Source organism: Pseudophryne corroboree, chromosome 10 (genome assembly GCF_028390025.1).
Source record: "Pseudophryne corroboree isolate aPseCor3 chromosome 10, aPseCor3.hap2, whole genome shotgun sequence".
Taxonomy (NCBI): Eukaryota; Metazoa; Chordata; class Amphibia; order Anura; family Myobatrachidae; genus Pseudophryne; species Pseudophryne corroboree.
Genome location: NC_086453.1, coordinates 12,416,415 through 12,440,305, shown reverse-complemented (window position 1 = coordinate 12,440,305; position 23,891 = coordinate 12,416,415). Strand labels below are relative to the sequence as shown.

Genomic DNA, 23,891 nt, shown 5'->3' with positions numbered 1-23,891 from the left:
TAGAAATTGTTACAGAAATACCCAGTGGCCGGCGTGCGGCCCGCCGTTGTCACAGGTTACACGGGCACTGGGGGCACTTCCTGCTCTGAGGGAACGTTCTGGACGGGATCCGCGGCACCGGGTGTAGCCAGATAAGCCTCATATCTCGTTACCACGTTCATATAGTATTAACCCTTCGTCTTTCCAACCCAGTTGGAGTTTATTACACAGTAGCGCTGTATCAGATCTATTGCGGTAATCTGTTGCTGGTTGTGACAAGAAACGGGCATCACAGATATACTGATATGGATATTATTACCTGCGTCATCACTCGTGTGTGCTATTGCCAGCCTCTGTATGGTGTGATACCTCAGGTGGCGTTACGTCATACATATACGCTACCGGTCAGATGTTATAGAAGTGCAGCTAGTAACCTGACATGGTAGAAAGCTAACCGCTAGAGGTAACACAACCAGAACACTTCTGAGTCTACTGGCGGTACAAACGCCTTCCCTTGTGTCCATCATTAGAACGGGCAACAGTGCCTCCGTCTGACCCCTATACCTGCGTCTGTGCATCTGGGAACGCAGCCAATTGCACTGACACACCCACTCAACAGCCATGTTTTCCTGCACTACTAGCTACTGCCCGGTCAGTGCCCATCACTCTTCCACAACATTTCTGATACCGTCTGTCCGATCGTAGCCGCGCCTTTGTGCATACACTCTGTACAATGCAGGTTTTGGGAAATTTGTGTGTATATGCTGGACAGGAGCTGGTGCAGGCTAGAGAGCTGGACACTGGAGAGAGGCTGGTACAGGCTAGAGAGCTAGACACTGGAGAGAGGCTGGTACAGGCTGGGCAGGGGCTGGTACAGGGTAGAGAGCTGGACACTGGAGAGAGGCTGGTACAGGCTAGAGAGCTGGACACTGGAGAGAGGCTGGTACAGGCTGGGCAGGGGCTGGTACAGGGTAGAGAGCTGGACACTGGAAATAGGCTGGTACAGGCTAGAGAGCTGGACAGGGGCTGGTACAGGGTAGAGAGCTGGACACTGGAGAGAGGCTGGTACAGGCTAGAGAGCTGGACACTGGAGAGAGGCTGGTACAGGCTGGGCAGGGGCTGGTACAGGGTAGAGAGCTGGACACTGGAGAGAGGCTGGTACAGGCTAGAGAGCTGGACACTGGAGAGAGGCTGGTACAGGCTGGGCAGGGGCTGGTACAGGGTAGAGAGCTGGACACTGGAGAGAGGCTGGTACAGGCTGGGCAGGGGCTGGTACAGGGTAGAGAGCTGGACACTGGAAAGAGGCTGGTACAGGCTAGAGAGCTGGACAGGGGCTGGTACAGGCAAGAGAGCTGGATGCTGGACATGAGCTGCTAGAGGCTAGAGAGCTAGACGCTGGACAGAAGCTGCTAGAGAGCTGGACAAGGGCTGGTACAGGGTAGAGAGCTGGATGCTGGACAGGAACTGGTACAGGGTAGAGAGCTGGACACTGGAAAGAGGCTGGTACAGACTAGAGAGCTGGACACTGGAGAGAGGCTGGTACAGGCTAGAGAGCTGGACACTGGAAAGAGGCTGGTACAGTCTAGAGAGCTGGACAGGGGCTGGTACAGAGTAGAGAGCTGGATGCTGGACAGGAGCTGGTAGAGGCTAGAGAGCTGGACACTGGAAAGAGGCTGGTACAGGCTAGAGAGCTGGACACTGGAAAGAGGCTGGTACAGGCTAGAGAGCTGGACAGGGGCTGGTACAGGGTAGAGAGCTGGATGCTGGACAGGAGCTGGTAGAGGCTAGAGAGCTGGACACTGGAGAGAGGCTGGTACAGGCTGGACAGGGGCTGGTACAGGCAAGAGAGCTGGATGCTGGACAGGGGCTGCTAGAGGCTAGAGAGCTAGACGCTGGACAGAAGCTGCTAGAGAGCTGGACAGGAGTAGAGTAGAGAGCTGGATGCTGGACAGGAGCTGGTAGAGGCTAGAGAGCTGGACACTGGAAAGAGGCTGGTACAGGCTAGAGAGCTGGACACTTGAAAGAGGCTGGTACAGGCTAGAGAGCTGGACAGGGGCTGGTACAGGGTAGAGAGCTGGATGCTGGACAGGAGCTGGTACAGGCTAGAGAGCTGGACACTGGAGTGAGGCTGGTACAGGCTGGACAGGGGCTGGTACAGGGTAGAGAGCTGGATACTGAAGAGGGGCTGGTACAGACTAGAGAGCTGGACAGGGCTGGTACAGGCAAGAGAGCTGAATGCTGGACAGGAGCTGCTAGAGAGCTGGACGCTGGGCAGAAGCTGCTAGAGCGCTGGACGCTGGACAAGGGCTGGTACAGTCTAAAGAGCTGGTCTCTGGACAGGAGCTGGTACAGGCTAGAAAGCTGGACAGGTGCTGGTACAGGCTAGAGAGCTGGACGCTGGACAGGAGCTGGTACAGGCTAGAGAGCTGGACGCTGGACAGGAGCTGGTACAGGCTAGAGAGCTGGACGCTGGACAGGAGCTGGTACAGGCTAGAGAGCTGGACAGGAGCTGGTACAGGCTAGAGAGCTGGACAGGGTCTGGTACGGCTATAGAGCTGGACTGGGGCTAGAGAGCTGGATGCTGGACAGAGGCTGGTGCAGGATAGAGAGCTGAACAGGAGCTGGTAGAGACTAGAGAACTGAACGCTGGACAAGGGCTGGCAGAGGCTAGAAAGTTGGACCCTGGAAAGGGGCTGGTAGAGGCTAGAGAGGTGTATGCTGGACAGGAGCTGGTAGAGGCTAGAGAGCTGGACAGGGTCTGGTGCAGGATAGAGAGCTGGACGCTGGACAGGAGCTGGTAGAGGCTGGAGCTGGACAGGGGCTGGTGCAGGATAGAGAGCTGGATGCTGGACAGGAGCTGGTAGAGGCTAGAGAGCTGGACGCTGGACAGGGGCTGGTAGAGGCTAGAGAGCTGAATGCTGGACAAGGGCTGGTAGAGGCTAGCGAGCTGGACGCTGGAGAGGAGCTGGTACAGGCTAGAGAGCTGGACCCTGGACAGGAGCTGGTACAGGCTAGAGAGCTGGACGCTGGACAGGGGCTGGTAGAGGCTAGAGAGCTGGACGCTAGACGGGCTGGTACAGGGTAGAGAGCTGGACACTGAAGAGGGGCTGGTACAGGCTAGAGAACCGGACAGGGGCTCATACAGGCTAGAGAGCTGGACCCTGGACAGGAGCTGGTACAGGCTAGAGAGCTGGACGCTGGAGAGGAGCTGGTACAGGCTAGAGAGCTGGACGCTGGAGAGGAGCTGGTACAGGCTAGAGAGCTGGACGCTGGACAGGGGCTGGTACAGGCTAGAGAGCTGGACCCTGGACAGGAGCTGGTACAGGCTAGAGAGCTGGACGCTGGGCAGGGGCTAGTAGAGGCTAGTTGAGCTGGACAGGAGCTGGTTCAGGCTAGAGAGCTGGACGCTGGTCAGGGGCTGGTACAGGCTAGAGACGGACTACCCTAGGAATGAGCTGTCTGATAAGCAGGGCATGCTGTCCCACAAATGACGGCTATAACCCCACCCGCATCCAGCAGAATGAATGTCTGATTCCTTTTAGACGTAGCTAATAAACATATGATAATAGAACACTCATGTTGCCCGCTAGCTCTTCCTTTCATAGAGATATACTACGGGAAATTTCTTGTGTACTGTGGCCCCGGCTTCCCCAGATCATTACCTGAAACTCCTGCACCACCATCCGCACTGTGTCGCCGACGCGGGCTCTTGTTGGCGTCATGGTTATTTTGGGTCCTCTCGGAGCAGCTGTGGAGACAGAGAGATGGGAGACACCTATTAGACAGACATGTCCGCAGGATGGCGAGGCTCGGGCTCAGCCACGTACTTGGGCTGCTATGGAAATGTGCGATGCCACAGAGGTAATAAGAATCAATTGTGCACAGCAGCTGGCCATTATTTTATTATTAGAGGCGCTAGGCACTTATCTGTGCTATTTGTTCCACTTTAGTGTCCTCTCTTCTATTTTACTGTACGTCTGGCTGTTTTCCCGTTGTTTGGGGATGCTGCAATATGCAAAGCGCTCCGCGTACAGGAAGAGCCAAATATCATCTCCTTGGCAATTACGTTTGCAGGAGACTTTTTATTTCTCAGCTAATTGGTTCCAATTAACTGTTCTGGGCATCAGGACGCAGCGAAGGTCGTGACCGTGTTCGACTTCCTCGCGTGCTGCCGCTGGAAGTGACTTTCACACGGAGGGACAGGAGACAGAGCGGAGGCAGGCACCTGGTAGTTATGTGACGCTGCACTTGCACCTCTCGCCCCCTCTCTGTGCCGCAAGTATGGTGGGACTGCTGTATAAAGCCCGTCATTACTAGCACAGAGATATACCAGTGTGTGTGTGTGTGTGTGTGTGTGTGTGTGTGTGTGTGTGTATGTATATAGATATATAGGGACAAAAGGAAAAAAACTGCGCCACAAATGAAAATAACAGTACTCAGCAACCCAAAAGATATGGCAGGTATATGTTGACACTCCCAATATGTAGGGCGTCTGCTGGTCCCCAAAAAAATACAGGGTTGGTAAATCCCTGAATTATGTGAATCTATGGAGTTGAAAGGAATGGGGGGTAGCGACCAATGGTGTCTATAATAACGTTGCAAGATAGATAATTAAATATTTAAAACATTTATTACAAGTTTACAAGACTTTAAAAAATGGGATAAAAAGTATATACACACTATTTTAAAAAGATGTAAAGTGCAAGATAATTAAAAGAAGGTCCTTATCTGAGTCAGAGGTCAGCAACAATTTTCAACGCGTTTCGTTACACAGACTTCATCAAGGGGTCTTGATGAAGTCTGTGTGACGAAACGCGTTGGATATTGTTGCTGACCTCTGACTCAGATAAGGACCTTCTTTTAATTATCTTGCACTTTATATGATTAGGCAGGATAGCAGCGGATAAAGGGCAGTAATGACAACTCAGACAAAAGTTACCATAATTGTGAGTGCATTTGATCCACCTACTGTACTACTATGAGACTGAGGGGTAGGTGTATCACAGTTTGCAGAGACATAGAGTTGAGAGAGATAAATAATCAATCAATCAATCAATCAATCAACTTCTTAACTTGATCTCTCTCCAAGCTTTGGTACATATGCCCCATAATTAGCAACGCCACATAAAACCCCCTGAAAATGATAATTGCTCACCGCTTCATATCGCAGCCATTTGGAATGATCCATAGCATGGGACAATGTATCAACAATTAGACGCCGGGACACGGGCTCTGCTAACAGCCTGTACTGGCACAAGCTAAAGGGAAAGGTTTCGGGTTTGGATCAAGCAGCACCGCTGTACCCGGCTGCACGTGTGCTGGGCATCTGGTTCAGCGACTGCCCGCCAGGATCATGTGACCCCCTCCCTGATTGATCCGGTCCATAGAAGACAATATATTTGGTTTTCAGAACTTGTGTAATTACATTAATGTACTCTGTAAAGAGACTGCAGCTGCAATATTTCCCGCTTCCAGGGTTGTACCGGCCCACAGGGTCGAGTGGGAAATTCCCGGTGGGCCCCACTGCCGGAGGTCCCAACCCCCTCATCTAGGGGTCAGTATCATGGATGAAGGTCGGTGCTTGGTATATTTATATGGATAATACACCAAGATTAGCCCTCCTGCCAATCAGTGTGGCTGGTCCCGACGGGTTACATACATCTTACCGGCAGACAGGATGCCAGCTGTCAATATCCTGATAGTGGCGTCCCGCCCGCCAGAATGCCGGCAGCGGGGCGAGCGCTAAGAATCTCCTTGCGGGCTCGGTAGCTCGCTGCGCTTACCATAGGATCTAATTCCACTCTATGGGTGTTGAGGGAACTCGCGAGTGGGAATAGCCCTGGCACGCCGGGACTCCAGCTGTCGGTATTTCGGTGTCGGTAAACGGGATCCTGACAGCTGGCATTTTAACTGCAACCGGTCCTGACGCACCCCTGCCCCCTCCTATATAAAGGACTGGTTACGGAACCACAACCTGGTACTTTTCACGTTCTATCTAATGGCTGTCCAAGTCCCGCTATGGCGACTGGCCACACGTCTGGTAGAAGCACAGTGTGACGTTCTGCGCACACACCGCAGCAGGTGATGGTTATATACCCGGCATCTTACTCCTATAGGGATACATCAGTGACTATAAGGACGGGATTTATCGCTCAGTACGCCGTGTGGCCTGGGTGTAACTGTCCTACTTGTGCGCACCTCTCCCCACCTGTCATCCATGGAAGTGGGCATGTTGGTGGGCGGAGCATCAACAACTGGCTTATTTCCAACAGGCACGATTCTCTGTTATCGTATCCGGGCTCCTCCACAGGATGCAGATATAATGGCGGCTGTCGGGATCCTGACAACCGACATATTACCAGAAGACGGAATGTCGACACCTGCCGGGAATTGCCACTCGGTTGGTGGGTCCACGCCACCAACCGAGTGGGAATACTACGCTCGTCACCGGGCAAGAGAGGACTCGCTGCAGCGTACCTGCAGATGGGATGCCATTGTCGGTATACTGAGGGGGAGTAGGTGAGAGCGGGGCACGCGAGAGGCAGGGGTAGGTGAGAGCGGGGCACGGGTAGGTGAGAGCGGGGCACGCGAGAGGCAGGGGTAGGTGAGAGCGAGGCACGCGAGAGGCAGGGGTAGGTGAGAGCGGGGCACGCGAGAGGCAGGGGTAGGTGAGAGCGGGGCACGCGAGAGGCAGGGGTAGGGGAGAGCGGGGCGGGCGAGAGTCAGAGGAAGGCGAGAGCGGGGGCTCGCGAGAGGCAGGGGTAGGCGAGAGCGGGGGCTCGCGAGAGGCAGGGGTAGGCGAGAGGCAGGGGTGGGCAAGAGCGGGGGCGGGCTAGGGGCAGGGATAGGCGAGAGCGGGCGAGAGGCAGGCGAGCGGGGCGGGCGAGGGGCAGGGGTAGGCGAGAGCGGGGTGGGTGAGGGGCAGGGGTAGGCGGGGTGGGCGAGAGGCAGGGGTAGGTGAGAGCGGAGCACGCGAGAGGCAGGGGTAGGTGAAAGCAGGACACACGACAGGCAGGGGTAGGTGGGAGCGGCGCACATTTGCAAATAAATATAATACATATTAAGCCGTGAAAATAAATATTCCAGTGTTTTCGCCCCCTCCGTCCCCTTTGTAAAAAGCTACAAATTAAGGAAAAATGTAAATTATATGTAAAATATTTGTATGGAAGGAGGCTCCGCACAGTACCCCAGTAACAGGAGACCGGACAGTACCCCAGTAACAGGAGACCGGACAGTACCCCAGTAACAGGGGACCGGACAGTACCCCAGTAACAGGGGACCGGACAGTACCCAAGTAACAGGGGACCGGACAGTACCCCAGTAACAGGGGACCGGAGAGTACCCCAGTAACAGGGGACCGGAGAGTACCCCAGTAACAGGGGACCGGAGAGTACCCCAGTAACAGGAGACCGGAGAGTACCCCAGTAACAGGAGACCGGACAGTACCCCAGTAACAGGAGACCGGACAGTACCCCAGTAACAGACCGGACAGTACCCCAGTAACAGGAGACCGGACAGTACCCCAGTAACAGGAGACCGGACAGTACCCCAGTAACAGGAGACCGGACAGTACCCCAGTAACAGGAGACCGGACAGTACCCCAGTAACAGGAGACCGGACAGTACCCCAGTAACAGACCGGACAGTACCCCAGTAACAGGAGACCGGACAGTACCCCAGTAGCAGGAGACCGGACAGTACCCCAGTAACAGGAGACAGAGTGGCTCCCGCACTTCGGGTAATCCTGCAGAGATGGATTCTCTTCACCTCTGAGATATGGTCACATATTTCTACCTCTCTCTGGAACTAGTACTAGTAGGGATTACAGATCAGGTGCCGGAACTGCGTCCCCTTCTGTATATAGGTATATTCCCATTATACCCTGCGATCCATGTATTCAGCTGGAATGTATTTTGTACAAGATAATGACATTCGGCATATTCATGTAGACGTGTCTGTCAGTCAGACTGTAATTACACAGTTTCCTAATTCCTACGTACAATAGTTCTGAATGCAGTAATGCAAAATAGTTATTTTTATTAGTGAGGAAAAAGACTCATTTAGTAAAATCATTTCCAATTCTGTATACCTGTAATCATCCATCTGACCTCCTGAGCTATCACTATCTGCTCCTTCCAGTTCTCCCATCCACCATCTCGTCACTGCTCCTTCCAGTTCTCCCATCCACCATCCCCAGTCACTGCTGCTTCCAGTTCTCCCATCCACCATCCCCAGTCACTGCTCCTTCCAGTTCTCCCATCCACCATCCCCAGTCACTGCTTCCTCCAGTTCTCCCATCCACCATCCCCAGTCGCTGCTCCTTCCAGTTCTCCCATCCACCATCCCCAGTCACTGCTCCTTCCAGTTCTCCCATCCACCATCCCCAGTCACTGCTCCATCCAGTTCTCCCATCCACCATCCCCAGTCACTGCTCCTTCCAGTTCTCCCATCCACCATCCCCAGTCACTGCTCCTTCCAGTTCTCCCATCCACCATCCCCAGTCACTGCTCCTTCCAGTTCTCCCATCCACCATCCCCAGTCACTGCTCCTTCCAGTTCTCCCATCCACCATCCCCAGTCACTGCTCCTTCCAGTTCTCCCATCTACCATCCCCAGTCACTGCTCCTTCCAGTTCTCCCATCCACCATCCCCAGTCGCTGCTCCTTCCAGTTCTCCCATCCACCATCCCCAGTCGCTGCTCCTTCCAGTTCTCCCATCCACCATCCCCAGTCACTGCTCCTTCCAGTTCTCCCATCCACCATCCCCAGTCACTGCTCCTTCCAGTTCTCCCACATCCACCATCCCCAGTCACTGCTCCTTCCAGTTCTCCCATCCACTATCCCCAGTCACTGCTCCTTCCAGTTCTCCCATCCACCATCCCCAGTCACTGCTCCTTCCAGTTCTCCCATCCACCATCCCCAGTCGCTGCTCCTTCCAGTTCTCCCATCCACCATCCCCAGTCGCTGCTCCTTCCAGTTCTCCCATCCACCATCCCCAGTCACTGCTCCTTCCAGTTCTCCCATCCACCATCCCCAGTCGCTGCTCCTTCCAGTTCTCCCATCCACCATCCCCAGTCACTGCTCCTTCCAGTTCTCCCATCCACCATCCCCAGTCACTGCTCCTTCCAGTTCTCCCATCCACCTTCCCCAGTCACTGCTCCTTCCAGTTCTCCCATCCACCATCCCCAGTCACTGCTCCTTCCAGTTCTCCCACATCCACCATCCCCAGTCGCTGCTCCTTCCAGTTCTCCCATCCAGCATCCCCAGTCACTGCTCCTTCCAGTTCTCCCATCCACTATCCCCAGTCACTGCTCCTTCCAGTTCTCCCACATCCACCATCCCCAGTCGCTGCTCCTTCCAGTTCTCCCATCCAGCATCCCCAGTCACTGCTCCATCCAGTTCTCCCATCCACCATCCCCAGTCACTGCTCCTTCCAGTTCTCCCATCCACCATCCCCAGTCACTGCTCCTTCCAGTTCTCCCATCCACCATCCCCAGTCGCTGCTCCTTCCAGTTCTCCCATCCACCATCCCCAGTCGCTGCTCCTTCCAGTTCTCCCATCCACCATCCCCAGTCACTGCTCCATCCAGTTCTCCCATCCACCATCCCCAGTCACTGCTCCATCCAGTTCTCCCATCCACCATCCCCAGTCACTGCTCCATCCAGTTCTCCCATCCACCATCCCCAGTCACTGCTCCTTCCAGTTCTCCCATCCACCATCCCGTCACTGCTCCTTCCAGTTCTCCCATCCACCATCCCCAGTCACTGCTCCATCCAGTTCTCCCATCCACCATCCCCAGTCACTGCTCCTTCCAGTTCTCCCATCCACCATCCCCAGTCACTGCTCCATCCAGTTCTCCCATCCACCATCCCCAGTCACTGCTCCATCCAGTTCTCCCATCCACCATCCCCAGTCACTGCTCCTTCCAGTTCTCCCATCCACCATCCCCAGTCACTGCTCCTTCCAGTTCTCCCATCCACCATCCCCAGTCGCTGCTCCTTCCAGTTCTCCCATCCACCATCCCCAGTCACTGCTCCTTCCAGTTCTCCCATCCACCTTCCCCAGTCACTGCTCCTTCCAGTTCTCCCATCCACCATCCCCAGTCACTGCTCCTTCCAGTTCTCCCATCCACCATCCCCAGTCGCTGCTCCTTCCAGTTCTCCCATCCACCATCCCCAGTCACTGCTCCATCCAGTTCTCCCATCCACCATCCCCAGTCACTGCTCCATCCAGTTCTCCCATCCACCATCCCCAGTCACTGCTCCATCCAGTTCTCCCATCCACCATCCCGTCACTGCTCCTTCCAGTTCTCCCATCCACCATCCCCAGTCACTGCTCCTTCCAGTTCTCCCATCCACCATCCCGTCACTGCTCCTTCCAGTTCTCCCATCCACCATCCCCAGTCACTGCTCCATCCAGTTCTCCCATCCACCATCCCCAGTCACTGCTCCTTCCAGTTCTCCCATCCACCATCCCCAGTCACTGCTCCTTCCAGTTCTCCCATCCACCATCCCCAGTCGCTGCTCCTTCCAGTTCTTCCATCCACCATCCCCAGTCGCTGCTCCTTCCAGTTCTTCCATCCACCATCCCCAGTCGCTGCTGCTTCCAGTTCTCCCATCCACCATCCCCAGTCGCTGCTCCTTCCAGTTCTCCCATCCACCATCCCCAGTCGCTGCTCCTTCCAGTTCTCCCATCCACCATCCCCAGTCGCTGCTCCTTCCAGTTCTCCCATCCACCATCCCCAGTCACTGCTCCTTCCAGTTCTCCCATCCACCATCCCCAGTCACTGCTCCTTCCAGTTCTCCCATCCACCATCCCCAGTCGCTGCTCCTTCCAGTTCTTCCATCCACCATCCCCAGTCGCTGCTGCTTCCAGTTCTCCCATCCACCATCCCCAGTCGCTGCTCCTTCCAGTTCTCCCATCCACCATCCCCAGTCGCTGCTCCTTCCAGTTCTCCCATCCACCATCCCCAGTCGCTGCTCCTTCCAGTTCTCCCATCCACCATCCCCAGTCACTGCTCCATCCAGTTCTCCCATCCACCATCCCCAGTCACTGCTCCATCCAGTTCTCCCATCCACCATCCCGTCACTGCTCATTCCAGTTCTCCCATCCACCATCCCCAGTCACTGCTCCATCCAGTTCTCCCATCCACCATCCCCAGTCACTGCTCCTTCCAGTTCTCCCATCCACCATCCCCAGTCACTGCTCCTTCCAGTTCTCCCATCCACCATCCCCAGTCACTGCTCCATCCAGTTCTCCCATCCACCATCCCGTCACTGCTCCTTCCAGTTCTCCCATCCACCATCCCCAGTCACTGCTCCTTCCAGTTCTTCCATCCACCATCCCCAGTCACTGCTCCTTCCAGTTCTCCAATCCACCATCCCCAGTCGCTGCTCCTTCCAGTTCTCCAATCCACCATCCCCAGTCGCTGCTCCTTCCAGTTCTCCCATCCACCATCCCCAGTCGCTGCTCCTTCCAGTTCTCCCATCCACCATCCCCAGTCGCTGCTCCTTCCAGTTCTCCCATCCACCATCCCCAGTCACTGCTCCATCCAGTTCTCCCATCCACCATCCCCAGTCACTGCTCCATCCAGTTCTCCCATCCACCATCCCGTCACTGCTCCTTCCAGCTCTCCCATCCACCATCCCCAGTCACTGCTCCTTCCAGTTCTCCCATCCACCATCCCCAGTCACTGCTCCTTCCAGTTCTCCCATCCACCTTCCCCAGTCACTGCTCCTTCCAGTTCTCCCATCCACCATCCCCAGTCACTGCTCCTTCCAGTTCTCCCATCCACCTTCCCCAGTCACTGCTCCTTCCAGTTCTCCCATCCACCATCCCCAGTCACTGCTCCTTCCAGTTCTCCCATCCACCATCCCCAGTCGCTGCTCCTTCCAGTTCTCCCATCCACCATCCCCAGTCACTGCTCCATCCAGTTCTCCCATCCACCATCCCCAGTCACTGCTCCATCCAGTTCTCCCATCCACCATCCCCAGTCACTGCTCCATCCAGTTCTCCCATCCACCATCCCGTCACTGCTCCTTCCAGTTCTCCCATCCACCATCCCGTCACTGCTCCTTCCAGTTCTCCCATCCACCATCCCCAGTCACTGCTCCATCCAGTTCTCCCATCCACCATCCCCAGTCACTGCTCCTTCCAGTTCTCCCATCCACCATCCCCAGTCGCTGCTCCTTCCAGTTCTCCCATCCACCATCCCCAGTCGCTGCTCCTTCCAGTTCTTCCATCCACCATCCCCAGTCGCTGCTGCTTCCAGTTCTCCCATCCACCATCCCCAGTCGCTGCTCCTTCCAGTTCTCCCATCCACCATCCCCAGTCGCTGCTCCTTCCAGTTCTCCCATCCACCATCCCCAGTCGCTGCTCCTTCCAGTTCTCCCATCCACCATCCCCAGTCGCTGCTCCTTCCAGTTCTCCAATCCACCATCCCCAGTCGCTGCTCCTTCCAGTTCTCCAATCCACCATCCCCAGTCGCTGCTCCTTCCAGTTCTCCAATCCACCATCCCCAGTCGCTGCTCCTTCCAGTTCTCCCATCCACCATCCCCAGTCGCTGCTCCTTCCAGTTCTCCCATCCACCATCCCCAGTCGCTGCTCCTTCCAGTTCTCCCATCCACCATCCCCAGTCACTGCTCCATCCAGTTCTCCCATCCACCATCCCCAGTCACTGCTCCATCCAGTTCTCCCATCCACCATCCCGTCACTGCTCATTCCAGTTCTCCCATCCACCATCCCCAGTCACTGCTCCATCCAGTTCTCCCATCCACCATCCCCAGTCACTGCTCCTTCCAGTTCTCCCATCCACCATCCCCAGTCACCGCTCCTTCCAGTTCTCCCATCCACCATCCCCAGTCGCCGCTCCTTCCAGTTCTCCCATCCACCATCCCCAGTCGCCGCTCCTTCCAGTTCTCCCATCCACCATCCCCAGTCGCTGCTCCTTCCAGTTCTCCCATCCACCATCCCCAGTCGCTGCTCCTTCCAGTTCTCCAATCCACCATCCCCAGTCGCTGCTCCTTCCAGTTCTCCAATCCACCATCCCCAGTCGCTGCTCCTTCCAGTTCTCCCATCCACCATCCCCAGTCACTGCTCCATCCAGTTCTCCCATCCACCATCCCCAGTCACTGCTCCATCCAGTTCTCCCATCCACCATCCCCAGTCACTGCTCCATCCAGTTCTCCCATCCACCATCCCCAGTCACTGCTCCATCCAGTTCTCCCATCCACCATCCCCAGTCACTGCTCCATCCAGTTCTCCCATCCACCATCCCGTCACTGCTCCTTCCAGTTCTCCCATCCACCATCCCCAGTCACTGCTCCATCCAGTTCTCCCATCCACCATCCCCAGTCACTGCTCCTTCCAGTTCTCCAATCCACCATCCCCAGTCACTGCTCCTTCCAGTTCTCCCATCCACCATCCCCAGTCACTGCTCCATCCAGTTCTCCCATCCACCATCCCCAGTCACTGCTCCTTCCAGTTCTCCCATCCACCATCCCCAGTCACTGCTCCTTCCAGTTCTCCCATCCACCATCCCCAGTCACTGCTCCATCCAGTTCTCCCATCCACCATCCCGTCACTGCTCCTTCCAGTTCTCCCATCCACCATCCCCAGTCACTGCTCCTTCCAGTTCTCCAATCCACCATCCCCAGTCACTTCTCCTTCCAGTTCTCCCATCCACCATCCCCAGTCACTGCTCCTTCCAGTTCTCCCATCCACCATCCCCAGTCACTGCTCCTTCCAGTTCTCCCATCCACCATCCCCAGTCGCTGCTCCTTCCAGTTCTCCCATCCACCATCCCCAGTCACTGCTCCTTCCAGTTCTCCCATCCACCATCCCCAGTCACTGCCAGAAGCTGATCGTTGGCCGCATGGAGACTTCTCTGTGTTCCCCCATTCCATGATTTGGTTCCCACAGAGCATTCTGAGGGTTGGTGGAGGCATCAGAGACTGCGTAGGGACACTGCGCGGCAGGAGGGATGTGCCGCTAGTGCCATGGAGGCTGATGCCACACCATTGGCATAGCATAGGCTCCAGTGACACTGGGCTGGCATGCAGGCATTATTATGCCACATTACACCTGCACAGGCAGGACAGGGGGCGCTCTCACATAGGGCAAACACATGCAGACCTGGGAATGAGAGGGAAAGCTGTATTGTGTGCAGGTGACAAAAAGCTGGTGCCCACATCAGATAGTGATGATGGTCACCAGTGCCTGGGTAACACAGCACTACCCAGTTCACAGCTGCGGCAGAGCACAGACGGAACAACCTGGCATCGATAGCCCTACACATCGCACTGAATTTGCATATTCCTGTGCAGAAGGAGGATGCGGTAATCAGGATACACCGTAGGAAATACGGGCACACGCTGCACAATATCGGGACCTTTTGGCCGATTGAAACCAGGCGCTTCTGGCCATTTTTGGGCAGTTTTAGCGGAATATGGAGAAAGCACTCATGCCTACACACTGCGCAAATCCTAACTATTGGTAAATCAGCCCAATAACTGTATAGTGTGTCCCTAACGTAAGTGGTATCTATACATATACATCTAGGAGCCAAATTGCCTTTGAACGTTACTGTGGGACTTTATAATGTAGACACTAATGCCTTGGTGGGACACTACAGTCCTAGAATAGACTTTGGATTTTGTCCTAATTATCACAAATATGCTCCTCATATTATAATGATGACACCCTGACTTATTTCTTAGCAGTTATACATCTGATGTGTGACCAATGTCGATTGGGTGTCAAAGATATATGAATCCAATAAACCTGTATAAGTGTCCAGCGTAGCCATTACTATTGCAACTAGCGCTCCACGACTTCTACGCTCATTACGTGCACCATCTTCTAACTTCAAGACCACCCGTCGTCCAGCCAAATTTCTCCAAATGCCTTCAGATATATCAGGGAGCACAGTCGCCGCCGGTGCTATCACTAAAAAGACGTTCAGAGAAACTTGGTGCCACCTGATCACTGAGGCCGCAACGGATGCTACTGCTCAGAGGGCCTAATTCAGACCTGATGACAGCAGCAAATTTGTTAGCAGTTGGGAAAAACCATGGGGGTAATTCTGAGTTGATCGCAGCAGGAATTTTGTTAGCAGTTGGGCAAAACCATGGCCCTCATTCCGAGTTGTTCGCTCGCTAGCTACTTTTAGCAGAAATGCAAACACAAAGCCGCCACCCTCTGGGAGTGTATTTTAGCATAGCACAATTGCTAACGAAAGATTAGCAATTGCTAACGAAAGATTATCAATTCTGCTAATATTAGCAGAATTGCTAACAAAAGCAATTTCCTTGCAGTTTCTGAGTATCTCCAGGCCTACTCCTAGATTGCGATGACCTCAGTCCGTTTAGCTCCTGGTTTGATGTCACAAACACGCCCAGCGTCCGAACAGCCGCTCCTCCGTTTCTCCAGACACTCCTGCGTTTTTATCTAGCACGCCTGCGTTTTTTAGCACACTCCCTGAAAACGGCCAGTTTCCGCCCAGAAACTCCCACTTTCTGTCAATCAGCAGAGCGATTGAAAAGCTTAGTTCGCCTGTGAGTAAAATAGCATAGTTTTGTGTAAATTTGCTTAGCGCGTGCGCCCTGAGATGCATACGCATGCGCAGAACTGACAGATTTTAGCCTATTAGCAATTCTGCTAAAATTAGCAGTGCGCGAACAACTCGGAATGAGGGCCCATGGCCCTCATTCCGAGTTGTTCGCTCGCTAGCTGCTTTTAGCAGTATTGCACACGCTAAGCCGCCGCCCTCTGGGAGTGAATCTTAGCTTAGCAGAATAGCGAACTAAAGATTCGCAAAATAGCGAAAAGACATTTCTTTGCAGTTTCTGAGTAGCTCGAGCCTTACTCTTCCAGTGCGATCAGTTCAGTCCTTTTCGTTCCTGGTTTGACGTCACAAACACACCCAGCGTTCGTCCAGACACTCCCCCGTTTCTCCAGCCACTCCCGCGTTTTTCCCCAGAAACGGCAGCGTTTTTTCGCACACATCCATAAACCGGCCAGTTTCCGCCCAGAAACACCCACTTCCTGTCAATCTCACTCCGATCACCAGAACAAAGAAATTTCATTGTAAAGCTGTGAGTAAAATACCAAACTTTTGTGCTAATTTACTTGGCGCATGCGCATTGCGAACATTGCGCATGCGCAGTTTGCGACTTATCGCACCGATGCGAAGAAAAATAACGAGCGAACAACTCGGAATGAGGGCCAAAATTCCTGCTGCGATCAACTCAGAATTACCCCCATGTGCAGTGCAGTGGGAGCAGATGTAACATGTGCAGAGAGAGTTAGATTTGGGTGGGGTGTGTTCAAACTGAAATCTAAATTGCGGTGAAAAAATAAAGCAGCCAGTATTTACCCTGCACAGAAACAATATAACCCACTCAAATCTAACTCTCTCTGCACATGTTATATCTGCTACACCTGCAGTGCAAATGGTTTTGCCCATTAGCTAACAAATTTGCTGCTGTGATCATGTCTGAATCAGGCCCAGAGTCACCAGTCCCAGTGGATTGATATTCTGCTCCCTGAAGAGAAAGGGGATCCGGTCTCTAGGTCAACAGTAACTAGGTCGACCACTATTGGTCGACAGTACCTAGGTCGACAGAGTTTCAAGGTCGACAGGGTCTTTTTGAACTTTTTCATACTTAACGATCCACGTGGACTACGATTGGGAAGACTGGGAATCGTAACCTGTGTCGAGTGGTTCACGGTCACTGTACGGAGAAAACTACACCAAAAAAACAAACTCATGTCGACCTAGCATCCCTGTCGATCTAGTTACTGTCGACCTAGACACTGTCGAACCTATGAACCACACCCAAGAGAAAGCAGCGAGCGAGCAGATAATCAACGTCTGCAGCGGACGGCTCTCGTTTTGGGGTGATCCGACGTGGTGGAAAAGGAGCGAGGAAGAAGGCGCAGTGAGAAGTCGGTTGCAGCAGCAACATTTGGATCCCCTCCCCTTGGCTCAGGGACTACAGGACGGCGAGGGAGACGGAGACCGTTTCTGGCAACACGAGATCCTTCTGACAAAATGAGGAGAGTGAAATAACTTGTGTATGTAACGGAATTACGAGGATCGGGATGAGTAATTATTATTGCTGCAATCCGCCCATCTTTGATTTTCGGCTATTGTAACGGCAGCTGCTCGGTGTACCTCCAGACAGATAAATAATCCGTTTACTGCTTCGTAATTGGTTTTATGTATGAACAAGACTGAATTACGGCCATATTGTGTGTCAATTATCGCCTGTAAGATGTGCAGCGCAGTGGTCGCGGGCATTCTGTAGTCTAGTGGGCTTCCCGCGCCACGCTCAGAAACTCGCTTTCAGAGCTGGCAGATTAATATGGAAAATTGATGGCTGTGGATGAAAAATTGATATCTGTGATTTTAATGAAACTTTCAAGTAAAGACTCCTTTCCCTGTATTACCCCAGCCCGCCGCTCCTGTAGCTCGGAGGAGAAATGCAGAACATCGCACCTCGCCGCCTCTCGCTGAAAGGACGTAAATTTTACATTTATATTTCCAAAGACATTTTAATGGCGCTGGAAGTTCTCCCTCAACTTCAGAGGAAATCTGGCTGGCGTGTGACATTAGGAAGAATGTGTGGATTCACAGCAGGCCGAATACAGATGAGCACCCAATTTACTATTAATATGTGTAACGCTGCCGCCGCTTTCGTTCCTTCAAGTGAAAGTGGCTCTTTCAGGGGGCAAAATAGGACACATTAAAAGCGTTCCAAAGTAATCAAAGACAAATAATAATACAACATCCCCCCTCAGTGCGGTCACGCAGTACAGGGATAACGCTCAGACAGGCACGATAAGCAGACCGTCCTAATGGGGGGGCTGCGTTTCCCCCAAATGATCACATGGTAACGGGGACAATTAAGGTTTCATTGTGTTTGCAGATGACTGGCGCCTTCCATATTACATTACCACGAAGCGCAGCTAAATATACCGCCAGACACTAAAACTAACAAGTTGATACCATTTAATTAATTCAGAACCAAAAACACAGTTAATGAATCTAATTATGAGGTTTTTTTTTTCTTGTCCTTAACACCTTGTGCGCTAGGACAGGATTCGTCGTCAGAACTGCAGGGATCCAAAACGGACGGCGACACTTACATACTTTGTGTGGAGCGTAAGGGTGTGAATCGCGTGGTCATAGCCGCACTGACCGCAGCCAATGGTGCAATCTGCCGCAACGCGCCTGATTCAGAGAAGCGTGCAGTGTCGCTTTAATACACAGCGGTGTGAATTTTCTGCTGCTGTGAGTGATGGTCTTGTGATGGCGGCAGAGCAGGGCCTTTGTTTGCAGGGATTGACAGTTTTGACCATTTGGGGGAGTGGTGGCAAAAACACAGCCACTGCAGCTCTGAATGTATTTGCGTCCACCTCTGAGGTCACAATGATGTCATACACTACACCAGGCCTCTAATAGTTTCTACCACTAGGAGGTGGCGGGCTTGGTGATATCATAGCGCCAGCCTGGGCCGGGATTGTGTCATTAAGCGCCACAAGCACGAGGCACTACGTAACTATTTAAAAGCCTGGAAATGTGGAAGGGGTGGGGGGAGTGTTTAAAAGTGTTCGATCTCCCCAGTCATGGCACCCAAAGACCCAGGGAGTCTATCTATCTACATATATATATATATATATATATATATATATATATATTGCCCTAATATTGCCACATGACTGGTACCATGTTGGTGAACCCGAGCGTGGGAATTTAGCCGCGCAGTGGAAAGCTACGTGTACAATCCCGCTGCTTTGGCAAGGCGGAGTAACGCAAGCGTCACAAAGTATCTCCGGGTGGCGGTTAGCACAACAATACTCACATTCGCATTTATGTTACTACCCGGCAATATCAGTAAAAACGCTATTTTCTGGGCATTTGGGAGGATAATCTTTGCTCAGGGTGGTTTGCTGCCATAAGAGGGGAAGGTGAGCACTGTGCTGTGAAAACATCTAATACTCTTTCTCCTGTACGCGGCCGACCCCACCCTGACACTACATTATTATTATTATCCTTTATTTATATGGCGCCACAAGGGTTCCGCAGCGCCCAATTACAGAGTACATAAACAAATAATCAAACAGGAAAACAGCAACTTACAGTTGATGACAGTATAGGACAAGTACAGGGTAAATAAACATAGTTACATCAGCAGATGACACTGGAATAAGTATCAGGTGGCAGAAGACTGATGGAATTGGTGCAGTTGAAGATTATTAAAGTAAGAAAGGATAAGCACATGAGGGAAGAGGGCCCTGCTCGTGAGAGCTTACATTCTAAAGGGGAGGGGTAGACAGACAGGGGTGACACAGTTGGGGTACATAGAGAGCGTAGAACAGAGGGTTAGGATGAGATTTGGCTGGGTTTGGTGAAGAAGTGGGTCTTGAGAGCCCGTTTGAAGTTTTGTAGAGAGGTGGAGAGTCTGAGGGGGAGAGGTAGGGAATTCCAAAGAAGTGGTGCAGCACGTGAAAAATCTTGGAGGTAGGAGTGGGAGGAAGTAATCCGTAGGCAGGAGAGTCGGCGTGCATTAGCAGAGCGAAGAGGACGGGTGGGAGTGTAAAGGGAGATAAGGTCAGAGATGTAGATGGGAGAGGAGTGGGTGAGGGCTTTGTAAGCGAGTGTGAGAAGCTTGAAATGGATTCTGAAAGGGAAGGGGAGCCAGTGAAGGTCTAGTAAGAGAGGAGAGGTGGACGTAGTGCGTTTGGTGAGGAAGATGAGCCGGGCAGCAGCATTGAGGATAGATTGCAGTGGAGAGAGGTATTTGTCAGGAATGCCAGTCAGGAGCAGATTACAGTAGTCCAGTCTGGAGATGACCAGTGAGTGGATAAGAGTCTTAGTAGCATCCTGGGTCAGAAAAGGTCTGATCCTGGAAATATTTTTTAGATGAAAATGGCAGGTTTGTGAGAGGTGCTGAATGTGTGGTTTGAAGGAGAGGGAGGAGTCAAGGATTACTCCAAGACAGCGCACTTGGGGGCTAGAGGAGATAGTAGTGCCATCAATAGATAATGAGATTGTAGGAGGTGAGGTTATGCGGGAGGGAGGGAAGATGATCAGCTCGGTCTTAGACATGTTAAGTTTAAGAAAGCGCTGGGACATCCAGGAAGAGGTAGCAGATAGACAGTTGGAGATACGAGTGAGGAGAGCAGGGTAGAGGTCTGGAGAGGAAAGATAGATTTGGGTGTCATCAGCGTAGAGATGATATTGGAAACCAAAAGAACTGATGAGCTTACCTAGTGAGGACGTATAGAGAGAGAAGAGGACCAAGGACAGAACCTTGGGGTACCCCTACAGTTAGTGGAAGTGAGGGGGAGGTGGAGTCATGAGAGGAGACAGAGAAAGAACGGTCAGAAAGGTAGGAGGACAGCCAAGAGAGGGCAGTGTCACGTAGACCAATGGAGTGAAGAATTTGCAGTAGGAGAGGATGGTCCACAGTGTCAAAAGCAGCAGAGAGATCAAGTAGAATAAGTATAGAGTAGTGTCCCTTAGATTTAGCAGCATGGAGGTTATTGCAGACTTTAGTAAGGGCAGTTTCAGTGGAGTGGAGAGGACGGAAGCCAGACTGGAATGGGTCAAGCAGTAAGTGTGAGGAAAGAAAGGAAGTAAGACGGTTGTAGACAATACGCTTTTGGAGGCAAAAGGGAGGAGAGAGATGGGTCGGTAGTTGGAGAGAGTGTTTGGATCAAGTGTAGGTTTTTTAAGAATAGGAGAGATGAGTGCGTGCTTGAAGGCAGAGGGGACAGTGCCTGATGAGCGGGACAGATTGAGAAGGTGGAAAAGATGGGAAGGAGAGAGGTAGCAGAGGAGGCGGGAGGGGATAGGGTCAAGTGGGGAGGTGGTGAGGGGACAGGAATGAATGAGGGCCATGACTTCCTCTCCAGATGCATGGGAGAAAGATGACAGAGTAGGTGCGAGGGATGGGGAGGGTTGGTAAGGGATAGGAGAAAGCTGGTTACTGATGGACTGGTGTGATGTGATGTCCTGACGTATGGAGTCAATTTTGGATGTGAAGTAATTGGCAAAGTCAAGAGCAGAGAGTGAGGAAGGGAGACGAGGTGGAGGTGGGCAGAGGAGTGAGTTGAGAGTGGCAAAGAGGCGCCGGGGGTTGGAAGACTGGAAGGAGATGAGGTTCTTGAAGTATGACTGTTTAGCAAGAGAAAGGGCAGCACTGAAGGATGAGAGCATAAGTTTGAAATGGAGGAAGTCTGCCTTAGAGCGTGATTTCCTCCAGTGTCGCTCAGCAGTACGTAAGCATTTTTGCAGATATCTGGTGCATTTGGTGTGCCAGGGTTGAGGTGTTAATTTGCGAGGGTGAATAGTGGTTGGTGGAGCAACAGAGTCAAGAGCAGAAGTAAGGGATGCATTGTATGTGGAAGTGGCTTGTTCAGGGCATGAGAGAGAGAGAATAGGAGAGAGAAGTGAGTCAAACAGGAAGGAAAGGAATGTGGTGTCAATAGCCTCAATGTTACGCTTAGTGATGGTAGCCTTAGGAGGTAGAGATGGGGAAGCCGAGAGAGATAGGTTAAAGGAGAGCAGGTGGTGGTCAGAGAGGGGAAATGGGGAGTTGGAAAAATCAGAAATATCACAGCGGTGAGTGAAGACCAGATCCAGTGAGCTCCCATTCACATGGGAGGGTGAGGAGGTCCACTGGGAGAGACCAAGTGAAGAGGTGAGGTTAAGGAGTTTAGAGGCAGGGGATTGTGTGGGGATGTCAATAGGGATGTTGAAATTGCCTAGGATAATGGTGGGAATGTCAGAGGAGAGGAAGTGAGGAAGCCATGAAGCAAAGTTGTCGATGAATTTGGAAGCAGTGCCAGGGGGGCGGTAAATGACAGCTACTCTAAGATGTACTGGTTGGAAGAGGCGTATGGCATGGACCTCAAATGTTGAGAATGTATGTGATGGTTCTGGTGGTATGAGTTGGTAGGAGTAACTAGAAGGTAAAAGGACCCCAACACCACCTCCATGGCGACCCCCAGGTCGGGGTGTGTGTGTGTGAATGTGAGGCCCCCAGCAGAGAGAGCAGCAGGAGAAGTAGTGTCAGAGGGCGTAATCCAAGTTTCAGTAATGGCTAGTAGGTGTAGGGAGTTGGAAATGAAAAGGTCATGAGTGGGTACCAGTTTGTTACAAACAGATCTGGCATTCCAGAGGGCACAGGATAGGGGGTATGAGTGTGTGGGAGAGATGTGAATGAGATTATCAGGGTTGCTGTAGTGATGAGGTGAGAGTAACTTTGAGGGCAGGGATGATGAGAGAGTAGTGATGGTGTGGGTGCCTGAGTTAGGAGGGGAAACTGCAGGAGTTGGGCAGGGAGAGAGGTCAGTGTGATGTGGATGGGGGTATGGGGAGGTGACAAGGAAGGGAGAGAGGGAGCAGGGCTGAGTTGTGGGGTAGCAGGACCATGGGGCAGAGGTAAATGAATGTGGGGTAACAGGAAAGGAGGGGGAAGGAAACAGAGGGATGGAGGGGAGACAGAGGAGGAGGTGTAGGAGACTAGGGGGGAAGGATAAAGATACATTATTAGGTAGACACTGAGTGATGTGGGGAGTATAAGAAAGCCTTGACATAGTGTTGAGTAGGTAAATAGGTTGAGGGAAAGTGGAAGTAGGAGAGGAGACTGTAAGGCAGTGGTGGCCAAACAGTCGATCGCGATCGACTGGTCGATCGCGGACATGCGACCAGTCGATCGCGATACGCCGCCCAGCCACCCGAAGCCGCGCCTCTCCTGCCCTCCGCTCCCGCTCTGTCTCCTCACAGTCTGACGGCCGAGTGTATAGCTCAAATCAGGTGCCGGTTCGTTAGCCAATGAGAGCTCGCGGACCGGCACCTGATTTGAGCCATACACGCTGCCGTCAGACTGAGGAGGCAGAACGGGAGCAGCAGGCAGGAGAGGCGCGCGCTGCGCTCACCACACACCAACGGTGAGCTGTTCTATAATCTATACATGTCTGGCACTGGGGGAATATCTGGCTCTGCAGACACATGGCACTGTGGGGGCATATCTGGTACTGTTGGGGCATATCTGGCACTGTGGGGCATGTCTGGCACTGTGGGGTCATGTGTGGCACTGGGGGCATATCTGGCTCTGCGGGCACATGGCACTGTGGGGGCATATCTGGCACTGGGGGCATATCTGGCACTGTGGGGCATGTCTGGCACTGTGGGGTCATGTGTGGCACTGGGGGAATATCTGGCTCTGCGGGCACATAGCACTGTGGGGGCATATCTGGCACTGGGGGCATATCTGGCACTGGGGCATGTCTGGCACTGCGGGGTCATGTGTGGCACTGGGGGCATATCTGGCTCTGTGGGCACATGGCACTGTGGGGGCATGTCTGGCACTGTGGGGTCATGTGTGGCACTGGGGGAATATCTGTCTCTGCGGGCACATGGCACTGTGGGGGCATATCTGGCACTGTGGGGCATATCTGGCACTGTGGGGCATGTCTGGCACTGTGGGGTCATGTTTGGCACTGGGGGCATATCCGGCTCTGCGGGCACATGGCACTGTGGGGGCATGTGTGGCACTGTGGGGAATATCTGGCTCTGCGGGCACATGGCACTGTGGGGGCATATATGGCACTGGGGGCATATCTGGCACTGTGGGGCATGTCTGGCACTGTGGGGTCATGTGTGGCACTGGGGGCATATCTGGCTCTGCGGGCACATGGCACTGTGGGGGCATGTCTGGCACTGTGGGGTCATGTGTGGCACTGGGGGAATATCTGGCTCTGCGGGCACATGGCACTGTGGGGGCATATCTGGCACTGGGGGCATATCTGGCACTGTGGGGCATGTCTGGCACTGTGGGGTCATGTGTGGCACTGGGGGCATATCTGGCTCTGCGGGCACATGGCACTGTGGGGGCATGTCT

General features: G+C 53.1%; 1 protein-coding gene across 2 annotated transcripts in view; it reads right to left on the bottom strand.

Moving 5' to 3' along the window:
* IGSF21 (immunoglobin superfamily member 21) overlaps nt 1–23,891 on the bottom strand; it is a 555,163-nt gene that overhangs the window by 11,951 nt on the left and 519,321 nt on the right. For both annotated transcript variants that reach the window (XM_063942118.1, XM_063942117.1), the window contains exon 7: nt 3,642–3,727. In XM_063942118.1, the coding sequence (XP_063798188.1) occupies nt 3,642–3,727 (86 nt within the window). The remainder of the gene's footprint in view (nt 1–3,641; nt 3,728–23,891) is intronic.